The 16085-nt window shown below is 42.1% G+C and overlaps 1 protein-coding gene across 1 annotated transcript; it reads right to left on the bottom strand.

The window, feature by feature from the left end:
• Positions 1-2498: 2498 nt before the first annotated feature.
• Positions 2499-15211, bottom strand: Irak1bp1 (interleukin 1 receptor associated kinase 1 binding protein 1). The gene is made up of 4 exons (XM_034484120.2): positions 14862-15211; positions 8162-8227; positions 3077-3207; positions 2499-2980 (listed from the first exon to the last, which is right to left on the bottom strand). Exons 1-4 carry the CDS (start codon positions 15171-15173, stop codon positions 2710-2712), a joined length of 780 nt encoding a protein of 259 aa, XP_034340011.1. The 5' UTR covers positions 15174-15211; the 3' UTR covers positions 2499-2709.
• Positions 15212-16085: the final 874 nt, after the last annotated feature.

Raw genomic sequence — 16085 nt, 5'->3', positions numbered from 1 at the left:
GTCCATTATCATAAAGGTGGGGGCATGGCAATGTCCAGGCAGGCATGGTGCAGGAGGAGCTGAGAATTCTACATCTTCATCTGAAGGCAGCTAGGAGAAGACTGACTTCCAGGCAGCTAGGACGAGACTCTTAAATCCCACACCTACAGTGACACACCTACTCTACTCCAACAGGGCCACATCTCCTAATAGTGCCACTCCCTGGGCAAAGCATATCATCACATTCCACTCCCTAGCCCCCATAGGCTTACTCAAACACATGAATCTACAGGAGTCATGCCTAGCCATAGCATAATAAAAACGTACATTAGGTCCAACTTCCACAGGCCCCATCCATAGTCTTTAGCAGTCTTAACAATGTTAAAAGTCCAAAGTTCAAAGTCTCTTTTGAGATTCATCTAATCACTTGACTATAATCTCCAAAGCAAGACAGGAAACCAGTTGGGCAAACCCTAAACTCTGCATCTCCATGTCTGATGTCAAAGCAGTCTTCAGATCTCCAGTCATTTTTCATCTTTGTTGACTGCAAGCTTCTTTCTCTTGGGCTGGTTCTGCTCCATTAGCAGGCATCCCACGGCTCTGGCATCTTTAACATCTTGGGATCTCCAAATCAACTTCAGCTTTATAGCTTCTTGTTCCAGTATTTGGGATCCACACACGATCTCCAAAGCGCATGGGCCGCATCTCCAGCTCTGTCCTCTGTAGCACTCCAGGCTCTGGTTGACTCCCTCCACTGCTGCTGCTGTTCTTGGTGATCATGGTACTGGTATCTCCAATACACTAGGGTCTTCAACTGCAACGAGGCATCAGCGATAGCCTCTCACAGGCTCTCTTCATGTTCCAAGCCTCAGCTTCTTTGCATGACCCCTTCAGTCCTGGGCCATCAACTGCAACCAAGGCTGGATGTTCACCAATGGTCTTCCCTGGCATCTCACAGTGCTGAGCCTTAGCTGTTCTCCATGACTCCTTCATACCTTTGAAACCAGTACCACCTGGGTGACATTACTAAGTCCAGCTGCAGCATGGGATACAACTTTGGCTATCTTTGGAACGCTACTTCTTTGTGATCTCAGAAAATGTTTAACCAGATTCCACCTCAGTGATGCTGGTCTCTTCTTAATCACCGTTAATTTCTTAGCTCCACCTAACCAGCATCAATTGTCCAAGTAGTGCCATCTATTCTGGACTCTAAAGCCAGAGTCACATGGCCAAAGCCGTGTGTTCTGCTTTGCTGAGGCTGGAACATGGCCTCCTTATTTATCACCAGCTTTCTGTTTTCCAACTCCCTCCCTGCCTAAGCTTGGCTGTCCTCGAACTTGCTCTGTAGATTGACCATTGAACTCTAAGATCTGCATGTCTCTGTCTCCTGTAATGTTGGGATTAAAGGTGTGTACCACCATGCCTGGACTTAAGCTTTTCTTTACCTAGAACCTGCTCTGTTCAAGGCTGACCTTGAACTCAGAGATCTGCTTGACTTTACCTCCTGGGATTAAAGGCTTGTACTACCATGCCTGGACCTAAACTTAGCTGGGTGGGATCATACCCCAAGGTCACCACTCCCATAATTCAATTTAATATCCATGAACACAGGATTCAGCTCCATTTCACTTCCTGGTGCCCCTTTAATATTCGAACCTTTTATTTTACACTTTTCCTTTCTAACCCTACTACACTTGTTCAAAATGCTCTTCATGAGATAGATTTAACCAGAGAACATAGTCGCTGTTGGGCTTTTTTGAGACTTCCTTTTTTAAAGCAATTAATCTAAATCTCTTCACCTTAGCATCAGGCAGACTCTTTGGACAATGGCAAAAAGCAGCTATTCTTTACCATAACAGCACAGAACAGTCTCTACATCATGTACTGAAATTCTTCTCCACTGAAACCTCTTGGGCCAGGTCTGCACAGTTCAAATCACTCTCAGCAACAAAGTCTTCCACATTTGTAGGATAGCTATTTGCAATTGGTAGCTGCTAGGGAAGAGAAAAAAACACTTTTCTTCAATGACATATATACACGTATATGGGCTACACATCAGGACAGGCCTCATGATCAGGAATAGTTGGCCAACAAAACCATAATCCATTCTTTGTGTGTGTGTACGCGTGAGCGTGTGCGCACGTGTGTGTACTCATGCAGGTGCACTTTGTTTTGATTTTGGATTTTTAAGAGAAAGAAATAATATAAAGTTGGGTGGATGGAGGGGGTAAGATCTGTGAGGAGTTGGGGGAGGGAAATAATATAATCAAAATACATTGTATGAAATATTTTAAAAGAACATACAGACTGTGATGAAGTGGAAAACATTACCATGTTTTATGAACATGAACGATGTGTTTCTCGACATACACCTTAGGTTCTACATTTTATACAACTGGACAAATACAAGCAAGACATGACTTATCTGCTTTGTGAAGTAAAAATTCAATATAAACTGGGGTTTTGTTGTTGTTGTTGTTAATTTTATTTTCTATATATAAATTCTCAGTATACAAAAGTATGTTTTAATACATTTATTTCTCACAGCACTTCCATAGTGTTTTGGAGACTAGAAAGTGAGCATATATATTCTGTGGGATTATGTTCAAAAAGTGGCAGATTTTACAGAGGATTAGTAGATCATACAACATGTATGTTCGAGAAAGAAAGCACTGTAAAATGTATAAAAACAGATGTAAAAGTACAGATACATTATGTCAAGCTGGAATGTTAAAGATGCTTTTTTTTCTTCTCTTTTCCTTTTACCTCAAAAGTAATAAACACCTTTGAAGCTGCATGGATGGTTGCGCTTTTGATTTTCTGTTGTACAGTTAATGAACCTGGCAATCTGGCTAACTGATGGTCATCCATTTGGCCTTCCCAGTCTTTTGTTTCTTCTTCTTTGATTAGTAAAGGTTTTCCCAGAGTTTGGCCAACGAGGTCGCAGACTTCTTGAGCTTTACGCCATGCGTTCTCCACAGCACCAAGACAGGCCTGCCGCCTTAGGGATGGATTCGAACATCAGTATGACATTAAAAGAACTGCAGCAGTCAATTGTTTTGCTCAGAATGAATAATGTGAAGATGTGTTAACTTACCGAAGATTCTCCACAGAACCTGGTGTGTGATAGAACTCGGGCGGGCTGATGGCAACAGAGCTGTCTAGTTTTTCAACCAGAAAGTTACAAATAGTTTGCATTTTTCCAAATTCAGTAAATGTAATGCAGACCTGTAAGTGAAAGGACACTTGATGTTATTTTCATGTAGTTTTACATTTTTGTCTAAACATAAGTATAAAGAGTAAAGCCAAGCTAGTATGGTGGTATATATGCCCTTAATCTCAGCACTTGCAAGACAGTCAGGTAGACCCCCCTGCTCTACAAAGCAAGTTCTAGGTCAGCCAAGGCTACACAGCGAGACTCGTGTCACAAACAAATGAATGAACAAACAAACAAAGGAATGATAAAAAGAAGGGAGTAAAGCCAAATTATAAGATCATTTTATTTTAAGGTAAGAAATATACCAGATAAGAAAAAAATAATGTTTATAGCTATATTTTTTTTACTAAAAGCTTCTGATTATGAAATTTAAAATGATCTGCTATTAGCTTGTATACTTAAAAATTCTTTTAAACCATTATAAAATTTACTCATTTTTATTTTTCTGAAATTGGAGGGTTCTCTCTTTCAGGGTATTATATAGCTAATTTCTAAGCCTGATACCATTTCCAACTTCGTAGTCAGTTTATTCAGGTAGACTTCTGATTGGTAGCAAGTATGTCATACTTCACTGATACCACTGAGCTGTGTGTCCTCTTCCAGCAGTGCAGAGGTGAATCTGACCCTCCTCTGGAACTTCACCACACTAGGTCTCTGCTAGGAGGCTGATGCACGGCTTAGGTCACCTGCCTATGGATTTTTCTAGAGCACCTTTCTTTTCTCCATAGCCCAGGGCTGGCTGCTCCTGTTTCATCCTTGGGAATGGGAGCTTCTCAGCTTCCTGTTGCTCCGACAAATCTTGTCGTTCACCCAAAACACTAGTAGACTACTCTCCAGGACCAACTTGAGGCCTTATTTCCAGACCCGCCCCCTCTCCATCCCAGCATGAGAACCACCTTTGGCTGGTCTCCTGGAAGTTTGAGGAAGTGATGTACCCAATCGAATCAAGACCAGAGACTTTTATGATCTTCTGAGTCAGAATCAGACACCAATTTTCCTGAGAGGGCAGAAGGGCAAGTCCCAGAGAAGCAGTGAGGAGCTAAAAAATGTGGGTTTTCTTTTCTTTTTTGAGACAAGGTTTCTCTGTATAGCTCCAGCTGTCCTGGAACTCCCTCTGCAGACATGTGCTGGCCTCAAATTCACAAGAGATATGTCTGCAGATTTTTAAACCCTCTTGTTGGGATTAAAGGCATGAGCCACTACCACCTGGCCTGTGGGTTTTCTTTGTTGCCAAAAAGTTCATGGAGGAGCATAGGGTTCCTGATGGCCCACTCAGGCTGGAACTGGCCCCACAATGGGTACTTCTTCTTTGCCTTCTTTGGGCAGGATAGATGAGATTCAGAATCCCAGGTCCAAAAGAGTCAGATCCTTTAGACCAGTTTTAATTAAGAGCTTCTTAGCCTGAGCATTAAGAAGTTGCAAAATATAGCAGTTTAAAAACAGTCCTCTGTGTGTGTCTGTGTGTGTGTGTGTGTGTGTGTGTGTGTTAGTTACAAAAGAGGATCAAGAGCTTTTCCCAACTTACTTGCTTATGCTTAGAATAAAAACTGCTTCCCCATACCAAAGCCTTGGTCAGTGGCAAGAATGTAGGAACAAAAGAAGGGATGTCTTTAAAATCTCTTCAGAATCACATGTATAGAGAAGTCAACTTGAGCAATCTAATTCAAATCTTGGTATACAAAAATCTATAAACTCACTGAAGTGTTGGGGCATGGACCACATTCCACACCTCATGGAGAAAGTGGCCATGAAACATCACTGCTGGAGGGTCCTTCCTCAGTAAACCCTATGCATGTATAAACGGGGCAGTGAGGAAGGAAGGCAGTCACTCAAATCCTGGGAGATGAGAAAGTGGAAACCCAGGGGCTTTCAGTGGCCCGTGTGCACATACATCCTTGGATGGATGGGTTTATGCTGGCATTGTCTAGAGGAGGCCAGGTGCCCCAGTGTTCTCAGGGTAACTGTGTTAGGAGAAATGTGGGTAAAAGGCCTCTAGCTGACCCTGTCTGCTCTCCCGCCCTGCTGCACTGGTTAAAGGTGAGTGTGAGAGGCTCCACTGTGGGGTGCTGACATAGCCTAGTCTACCCAGGATGTTTCTGGGGATACACATGAAGCTGATTGGGCCCCAGTTAACAAGTACTGGTTTCTTCCTGTTTGTGTTTTGATAAGAGCTGGTTTCTTAACACTGTAACACTGTTACTATCTGTGCTTTGATAAGAGCTGGTGTCTCTTCTCTCTGGCTCGAGGCCTCTTGCTGGCCAGGGAGAGGGTTAGAACTCATCAACTCTCCATGAAGTAGAGAGAAAAGAAAGGAAACGAATTAAAACCTTTTACATAGGTAATATGCACAGTCCACACACACACACACACAAACACACTCTAATTGGGCACAACTACCTGTCTCATCAACTCCACAGGTGTTCATGTATACTTATATACATACACCTATACCTATACATTATGTATAGACAAACATACACATATGTACATTTGGTGGATCAGACAGAGTCCCCCAAGCCATACACATACAACTGATGGGTAGATGGGGCAGAGCCCCAGATGTCACACTTTATTCCTTTTCTCTGGCCTTCTTATACAAAACTAGACAAAAGTTCTTAGAAAATTACTTCACAGATAAGATGTTACACAAAAGGGAGGTACAAAAGGATGCCAATAGTTAAGTTTAAAGCAGTGTTCATTCTGTGAGCTCATTATAAGTTCAAAGGCACAGTCTCAGTGGCCTCACTTTATCATAGTGCACACCTGTGGCCTCATCCTTGACCCTGACCTAGAATGAATCACAAGTCTGTCCCAGGCCCATTTGTCTTTAGTGTAATTGTGAAAGCTCACTGTATTCCTAATTATGCACCTTTACTTACTATTCTATGAAGAATGGGAACCTTTGATGTTTGATTGATTCTAACTTTATTATATATTTCTGGCAAGATAACTAAAACCATCCCTTAAGACTTTCTTCCTAAAATTATTTGAATCAAACCAGGAAATCTATAAAATCATTAATTCATCTAAATAGCATTAATTCATGAAAGTTCATCTTCATGTTGATCTGCAGGAAATTGCTCAGTAGGGTAGGCCCAGGAATCACTAGGCTATGTAACAGTGATAGGAAAGGGCGTATCAGCTGCAAGAAGCAATCCTGGGATAAAGTCTCTTGGGATCTTGCCTCTCAGAGCTCACCTACTGTAGGCCATGCAAAACGGTGACACAGCTCCAGAAAACTTACTTGCATGCCTTTAGCATTTCCTAGTAGCTCCCTATGAATAACTGGAAATTTCATTGAGATAGTTAAATTTTAAATGGAACAATCACGAAGTTTATTGACATGACTGTTTACTGATGAAATTCTTATCTCCAGAGACAAGGAGTTGATGTTGATGTTCTAATGTCCATTTGCTCCTGCTCCTCTGACCTTACACTTGATCTCTGAGAAATCCAAGTGATCTAAGCTTAACATTAATACTAAGAAGCAATAATAAACTAACTGACAGAAGAGCACCAGGTAGCTTCTTGGGGTGTTTTCTACTTCTGGAGAGAAACTGTCTCTCATTGGTAAACAAGATTGCACTCTAACTCAGTCGTCTTTGTTTCCTATGACAGGTAGCACCTGAAAACACTGAGCCCGAAAAACAGCAGTCTTATCACAACTAGACGCACTCTGATATAAAACCTGGATCCTCAGACCTTAGAGTCAAGCACCGGGGGGCTAGGATCTCAGTGTCATCATGGATAGAGCATTCTGAAAACAGAGCATTTCTTAAGGTGGGTAAAGACAACATGATTTAATATGTTAAACAGTATTTCTCACAGTGACTGTGAATTTGTATTGAGAAACAAAATAAAAATGTTTTAAAAAGTCTCAATCCTTTATGGCTTTTCCAGGTTTTTATAGAAGGGAAACTTCTTTCCTGTCATGCTTCCTTCTCACCAGGCAATAATGTTACAGAAAGTTGGTGGTGTTCATGTGCTCTCTCCATGTTCTGATTCTTACTTCATCTTACACTATTTCTCTTAAGTAGACCTCATTACAATTATAAAGTATCATCAGTATATAATGTCAGAATGATTTTGAGAAAAATTATCTTTTATCATCACCAAGAGTAATTTCTCTAGTAGATTTTAGCTTAAGACTTGTGGGGAGCCGACAGAAGGCGGCTATCATCCTTGTAGCCATCTTGAGCCATATACCCTGACAAGAGACTTGATTACAATAGCCTAGAACAGCTGAGCACACTCTGATAACATCTTGTTTTAGATACCCAGGATTTTCCCTTGGGTGTGTGAGACTTAAAGATGTGTGACTTAAGGGTGTGATTTAGAGATCAGATTTAGAGACAAGGCCTAAGGGCATGACTTAAAGGCGTGGCTTAGAGTCAAGAGGCAGACAGAAGAGTTCAGTACAACTTGGAGTAGGAATTAGGCATTGAGGTAGAAGACACTTGGACTAGAGAACTCAGAAGAAGAATTATTATTAGGTATGAGGCACTTGGCACTTGGAGAAAGAACTTGGAATTAGACATTAGGCACTTAGCACTTGAAAGAAGTAATTTAGAACTTGGAGGCACTAGGCACTAGGGACTAGGAACTAGAGACTAGGAACTAGGGACTTGGAGAGAAGAAGAGAGACTGAAGAATAAACGGGATTGAATCACACTCTGTCTGGTCTCCATTCTTCAAGTCTGTCCTCACTCTCTCTCTTGCTAAACCCCAACCCAAGGACTGGAGCAGCTTGGAGCAGTACGGGTTCTAACAACTTAGCCCCCAAGGCTTTTGGCAATACAGGTCCCAACATTGACAGAACAGTCCGAGACACTTTGGCCCCCAAAGGTGGGGTAGCTCAGGCTGCAACACTTGGCCCCCAAAGTTAGTGCAGTTCTCAACAAAGATTAAATCTAAATTTCAGTCTAAATTGCACAAAGTCAAGGTGCTTCCCCTCACTCCACATACCTCGGCTTCCATGTGATAAGCATTTTCTACTCTTCTAATATCCTTTGTGATGGTTACATTTTCTGCCTGAAACAGAAAGTATCAAATTAAAGTTACTAAATTTGGCTACAAAATTCAGTTGTTTCTGCCTATCAATTAAGAAGCCTGAGTTTCAAATATTAAGACATACAGTATGCAAAATGACCTGCTTGGGTTAATGTTTTAAATTTTCTTAAAAATGCCATGAAATCAATTAGAAGCCTACAGATACCTGTTCAAACAAACAAACAAAAACCAGTTCACTTCATTTTTCAGTCATTTATTTCACTTGTATAGAAAATATTGACTTACTTGACATAGTACCAATCATATGTACCTTTGGGTAAGTTACTCAATAGTTTTGAGTCTTTGCGTCCACATGTATAAAATCAGGTCAATATACACACCACCTGGTTGTTATAATGATTTAAAAACAAGTTATATGTACAGTGCTTGGATAGAGAAGGCAATAGACAGAAGTAGACTCCATAGTATTACAGTATAGAACTCCACCAAGCATTTCCTGCCACAATTTACTTCTCAAACTATGAGCCAAAAAAAAAAAAAAAAAAAAAAAAAAAAGAGGAAAGAAAAAAGAATCCCACAACCAACAGATGTATTTACATGATCATGATTGTCTTTGACTCTTCCCACAGACATGGAAGGAAGATAAACAGTGAGTTAGTTCTTCCATATAGGAAACAAGTATCATCTTGAGTGAATGAGTATTCTTTGACCTGGGCACGGACATGTCAGCGATCCCAATGCCTTAACCCCATGGGAATGGCAAAGCCTTCTTCCAATCAGAATGCTGATGGTGTATGCGCACCCACACATAACACTTGACACTCTAGAGAGTATTCCTGAGATTCACCAAGCTTGCTTCCTTGTTCAGCTGTATGCAACAAGCCATCTCCCTCTTTTATTCTATCTACTATATCTATATCTATTCTATCTAATATACACACTGAGCTCTGGGGTGCTGCAGCTTCTTTATCAGAGAGCACAGCTTTTCTGTGTCCATATGTATGTTATTTCTTCATTCTCTTTCTGCCTCGGATAGGTCAGTCCCTGGAGCCATGCGGAACATAGCACTTCTTGCTGCTTAAAATCCCAGGTCAGAATCAGTGTTCACTCTAATACTGTTTCCATCTTCCCTCTTCACCGGTGAGAAACTTGGCTCTACTCATACATTTGCTCAACACCGGTACACTATGTAAAGCAGTTTCAAAACTGCTACCTAGTGCACCCTGGAGAGCAGAGCCTGGGGCTTCTGTCCCTTTATCTTCACCCTTACAGTTTCCAGCTGAAACACTCTTCTGATTACTCAGGACACACCGTTCCAGCTCCCTTTAGTTCAGCTGCATCCTTTGTTAATAATAGAACTGGGTTAATTTATTATAGTCTGAATTCTGTCCTGAGATTAAGGTCTGATAGCCTGTTTCATGCCTTTCCTCCCCCGGCTTGCAAATGTTAAATTCACTCTTTGTGACTTGCAGCGACTTGGGTTTGACAGGTGCATCCAGTGACGTCTCAGCACCCCAGCACCGAGAACAGTTCCTCCCCGTGAACAATTTTCCGTGTGCAGCTCCTTTACAGCCAACATTTAGTTTTCTCCATAGGTTCACCTGTTCTGAATGTTGTATGAATGGAATAATCAAACATTTGTCTTTCTTTTTGATCTGGCTTTTGACTTCCCAATATGCATCTAAATGGCCACATTTTGTCTATACTATAGGTAAGTGGCCAGAAACCCTGTTAAACATCCCACACTACACAGGCTAAGCCAACAAGAGAGAATTATTCAGCTCAACATGTCAATACTGATAAGGCTGATAAATCTACTGTACCAGTCTAGTTTATGAGGCTTTCCTGACTAAACTAGTTTTGTTTCTACATATATATATATATATGAAGGCAGACTTTTAAAGTGAAATGGTCAATACAGGAATAGCTATTTACACAATATGCGAAAGTAGGATGACAGTCTCAGTAGCCATAAACATCACATAAGAATAAACTCAAAAAGTGAAAACCTAAAACCTTACAACTGTTCTAAAAAAACTGAATAAACTGACTACAACACTGTAAAAGCAGCATTTATCCTGAAATATATATGCTTAGTACCGAATATAAAGGGCAGTTTTTACTTGTTCTGTAGAGATTTCCACCATCTAGAATTACAGAGTGTATCTCCATGTCCCCATTTAACAGGCCCTGTTCCCTGCAGGCAAGAAATCTTTCCAGTAGTACAGTAATGAAGAAAGAACAGGGGCTCAAGGGTTTTACAAAGATTTAATCATTTAAACAGTGTGGATAGTATAGGAGTATCTAGGTCTAGCTCAAAATAGCTTGAGAATGCAAAACACACACACACACACACACACACACACACACAAAAACAAAAACCCAATGACTTAGAATATTTCAAAACAATCGAGGCAGTAAAGAATCCCCATGTCTTAGTTATGTTTCGATTCCTAAGCGCAACTGTGTGATTCAGGTGAACCCTGCGAGATCTCAACCATCTTGCCAGTAGTTACTCTGGTCCTGAGAATCCTCTTCTGTAAAACAGCAGTTGAACCACTAACTTTATAGAGTAGTAAATGCGACGGTCATCGTATAGGGTCTATCAACAGTATCGAAATGCTCCAGTTGGACACTGTTGTGTTAGGATCTGAAATATCTTCTCAAGTTCGTATTTTGAGCATGTGTTTTCAAGCTCGTGGTGGTTTGAAGGCTGTAGAGCCTTCAGAAGGTGTAGCCTGGCTAGTAAATGTAGGAAAAAAGGTGGGATGTGATAGAGGAAGACACACACACACACACACACACACACACACACACACACACACACTGATGTTTTAACTTGGCCCTGCTTCTGGTTTCATTCTCCGCTTCCTGCTCTAGCTCCTGCTGCCATAGACTTAGCTGTTCCTGCCACTGTGTCTTCCTGCCACCATGGACTGAGAACCTCTGAAACTGTGAACCAAATACACCCTTCCTCAAGTTGCTGTGAGGTCATAGGAACCGGGAAGCCAGTTCTCTCCTTTTTTTGGGGGGGGGGGGGGCGGTGTGTGTGTGTGTGTGTGTGTGTGTGTGTGAGAGAGACAGGGTTTCTTTGTATAGAAGGCTATCCTGGAACTCACTCTGTAGACCAGGCTGGCCTTAAACTCAGAAATCCACCTGCCTCTGCCTCCCAAGTGCTGGGACTAAAGGTGTGCACCACCACTGCCCGGCGCTGGTCAGTTCTCTCCTTTAGTCTTGTCTCTTAGTTCTCCTTCACTGCCCAGTGTCTTCTGCATTCCAGCCACGCTACACTAGAGTGCTGCTAACATATACAGCTGGTGCATTCTGATGTGGAACCTAAATGGTTCCCCTTTGGCCAGTGCTTAACATTTTGACAGAATGTCACTTCCTTTATGAAGTCTTTCTGGAATCTCTACAGTGAAATCAGTGTTATCTCTTCAATGTATTATACGTATACTTTCAGGGCAGCATAAATCATAGTCGTTTATTGTGATTATGGGATTCTATCCTGGCAGCCCAAATTTTATTATCTCTATGTCTCCATCAGATCCCTCCTCCAGAGCTCAGGGAATTCTGTGGAAGAAGAGGCAGACGGAGTTGGGGAGACAGAGGGGACAAAGGACACCCAGAAAGCAAGGCCCTCTAAAATAACAGCTCATAGGAACTCACAGAGATGAACCAACAACCACGGGGCCTATATGTGTCTGCACCAGGTCCCCAGCATATATATATATTGTAGCTTTTAGTTTAATATCTTCATAGGACCCCTGAATGTGTGAATGAGTGGGTCTCTGATTCTTGTGCCTTCTCTTGGGGTACTTTTATTTTTCTTTTCACTTGGCTTGTCCAACTTCAATATGATAGTTTGGCTTCACCTTATTATATTTTACTTTGCTCTGTTTTGTTGTTATATCTTAGAAGCCTGTTCTTTTCTAATGAGAGACAGAAAAAGGGGTGGATCAGAATGGGAGAGGACGTGTGGAGGAATTGGGAGTAGAGGGAGGGGAAGCTGTATTCCGATTATACTGCATGAGAGAAAAATCTGTATTTAATAAAAGGGGGAAAGAAAACATAAAGGATAATAAAATTAATATATAAATTAAAAAATAGTTGCTTTTTAAAGCTTTTATTGAAAGAGAAAGGCCTAAATACTTGTGTGATTTGTCCTTTAGAAGCAGTTGATAAGCCAGGTTTGGAGAAAAAAGTTAAATAAATGTCTCTAAATAGTTTGCCCCTCAACACATACAAAAATATTATCTCTCTGCCTACCAACCTGCCTGAGGCACATATAGTTATTGAAAATAATACAGTTATGAATAGGTAAATACTGGAGTTTACAGCCTAAACTGGTATACAGGATAGAACACACTGTAATGACCATCACCTGCAATGTTTGTATGCCCCATTCATATGCTGAAACCTAACTACTGGTGTGATGGTGTAGGGTGGCCTTTGAGGTTAGATGATGAAGGTGGAGCCTCATGGATGGAACGAGTGTCCTCATGAAGAGGCTCCAGAGAGTTGCCTTCTCTCATATAAGGACACAGAGATTAGGTGCCATCTCTGTATCATGAGCTGAATCTTCACAAGATCAAATCAAAATGGATGGTGCCTTGGCTTTTGCAACCTCTGGGGCTATAAACACTAAGTAACCCCAATCCTAACCTAACAGTATCTAGTCAGATTGTGATATTCCATTACGGCAGTATGCACTCCCAACGTAGACAAAATGATGTTAAGTGCCACTGAAGTCTGAACGGTGGTAGGGGGTGCTTAATAAAATGTTTTTGGGTTAAGAAAACACTAGTTAGAACTTTTCATTTCCCCATTAAAGCAATGCTAAAACTGACTGCTCTAGCTCCATACAAATTCATAAACCTAAGACCATCTACATAATTGAGCTAATAACATGCATTGCTTCATTCTTTTTATTTTACTCATTCCAAAGCATTTTGCATTGTATGCATTGTGTACATGGACATTACTCAATGGCAATCACTCTGAGAGATGAGGACATCAAGAATGATAACAGACCGACACTTTTTTATTTAAAGAAAGAAGTGGGATATTGCAGAACAAGGATCAGGGTTGAGAAGAGAATGACAAGAATGTGATTTTGGTCTGGTTCTTAAAAACAAAACAGAAGCCACCTAGACTAAGATGGGGAGAGAAGCTAGGAAATAAGGATGAGAAAGTCAGTTTCCATCTGTCAAGTGTTTAGGCTGGGAGAGGCCCTCTAAGCACGGGAGTGCGTATTTATAACCCAGTATTCCAATGTTTAAATCACATAAGGGCTTTGTGAAGTCCATAACTTACCCTGAGAAGTACTATACATGACTTTTATACTGCTGAACAAGCCATCTCTGCGAGTGCTTTCCTCTGTTAGCAAAGGTAACTTGGGAGATTAGTGTTCTTCTGTGTCTTGCCTTGAACACTGACTTTGAATGTAATTATTGTATTTATTTTGTTTTACATGTTAGAAGTTAGATACATGGGTTTAGATTATGTTCTGTGTCAATGACATAAGAAGAAACTCATTACATTATTCAAACAGGACTGCAGCAGGTTGCTTAGGACAGTTTTCTACATTTTAAACCTATTTTTTCACTTTGTTTACAATTTACATTTAAACCTTTTAAACTATAAAATAACCTGGGAACTCCACCCCCATCATTTCAATTATTCCGGTTTTAATTGCACTACAAATACATTTTCTTTTAAAAAATAAAGGCCAGTTTTTCGAAGGTATGACATTTCTAGCACAGAAGCAATACTCGGTTGCACTTTAACCAAATCAGAGTCACCCCTGAAAACCAAGATTCCTGCAGCTAGGGTCCGGATTGGTGCAATGCTAACATTGAGACAGCTGACTCTCTGTGGCTTCTAATTTTCTTTCACAGTAATTATCTGAAGTGTGGCAAAGTTGGAAGCAATCTCGATTGTGGCTTCAGGAACAGGATTTCAAATGTTGTTCTTTAAAATTCAGAGCATTATTTTATCGCCCTAGATTTGGAAAGTGGGGATATTAAAACAGGCCTAAGAGCTGCTGTGTGGAATAGAGCTAGTTCCATTTTTGCCCCATTCCTTAAAAGGAGGGAGGCTTAAGCTGCGACCTATTTAGTGATTTGTTTCGCAGACATATCTAGGAAGTAAAAGCATTTCACCTGTGATACCTACATACGTTGATTTAAAGTTAAAAATAAAAAGGTGGAAAATTTGGGGTAGGTGATCATCATAAACCAAATATAGGTGCTAATAAATACATTGAAGAACACAAACAAGATCGGAAGGAAGCAGTTCAAGCTCCTCACCTGCCTATTTCAACATGCAGAATAAAAACTACCAAAGTGTGTGTGGGGGGGGGGGGAGGGGGAGGGAAAGGTTCAACATCCTACGTATGCAAACATTTTTTTCAAGAAAACATTTCGTCACTCTAACCTTAAAAACAAAACCACTGTAGCAAAAAAACATCACCAGATAAAAACCTACCCAACCTACATTTCTGATTTCAAGTTCGCTGCGGCCAGTACGGCTTTCATCTAGATTCTAGAAGGGTCAAGCATCCATTGCGCCCTAGACTGAATCCTGAGGTGGTAACAAAGCATCCCCAAAGGTCCAGAGTCACCCGCTCTGCACCCAGCCTCGGAAGGCTCACCTGCAAACCCTGCTGCTGGAGGCTCTGTGTGATGTAGTCCAGGCGGCGACACACGCTCTTCTTGGCCTCGGCCGACACCTCCTTGGTGCTGCTCACCCGCACAGTCACCAGCGCCCGGTCTGGGCTGGCGGACACCTCGGCCGTGCCGCTCACGTGGACCTCGCGGGTTCCGGGGTGGGCCTGCGCGACGTGGGGGCGGCAGCTGACAGGCTGCGCCTCTGCGGCCGAGATCGGGTGGTTTTCCCGGCCCCGGTCAGCCCAGGGAACCAGTTCCATGAACACCCGCGATGCAGGGGCGGGTTGCAGCGACATAGCTGGGGCAATTGCGTTGCCATAGCAACGCCGGGTTGAAGGCGGGGAGTGACGTTGGGCTACCGCGCTTGCTAGTCGGCGCGGAGGATGCTGGGATGGGGGCGGCGGAGCTGCTCACTGTGGGCGCCGCTGCAGCATGGAGATGGGGTCTTCTCTCAGAGAAGTAGGCGTGCACACATTTTAAATAGTTACGGCATAGCCTGCAGCAGCCTTAGCAAGCTGTCTTGGCCTCGCTGCCAGTGAGCACAGGCCTTCCACGTGCTCTGTGGTTCCCCCCATCCCTCAGTCAGCCTGGGGGCGTAGGCTCTGCATTTCCGGAGAGTTTAATCCCGGTAGCCCTTTCAGCATTTTACGGTGCCGGTGCGACCTTCTTCTTCTTCTTCTTCTTCTTTTTTTTTTTTTGAGACTCCTGTGGCCTTACTTGTTTGTCTCGTGAGAAGTTTCTCTTCAGATCAACTACGTTTTGCCAGAGAGTTTGGACACTGTAGTTCCAGGACAATGTTGACATTTTTTTTTTTTTCACAGATGCTGTCTGTTTATTAGAGGCCCGTTGTATGTAGAGCTTTGGTGTTTGGAAAACAGAAAACAAGGGGTGGCTGTTTGTCATAGCTACAATCTTTAGAAAGATTGTCAAGTGTCGAATTCTACATTTCTTGGAGCAATTCTGGTCTTGAGCCTGGACAGTGTGGCTAATGACAGGCATGTCGTATACTTGTCTATTATATTCCCTTTCCCCTTTTGGAGACAGGGTCTCAGTATGGAACCCTGACTGGCCTGGGATTTACCCTGTTAACAGACTGACTTGCAGAGATGTAGGCTGAGTAGCTCACTTGGGGGTCAGAGCCACTTGAGAGCTCCAGGCCTGCACACCACCCTCCCAGTCCTATTCAGTGAGGACCTGCTTCCCTGACC

This window comes from Arvicanthis niloticus, chromosome 21, assembly GCF_011762505.2.
Source record: "Arvicanthis niloticus isolate mArvNil1 chromosome 21, mArvNil1.pat.X, whole genome shotgun sequence".
Classification (NCBI taxonomy): domain Eukaryota; kingdom Metazoa; phylum Chordata; class Mammalia; order Rodentia; family Muridae; genus Arvicanthis; species Arvicanthis niloticus.
This window is presented reverse-complemented; position numbering and strand designations above follow the sequence as displayed.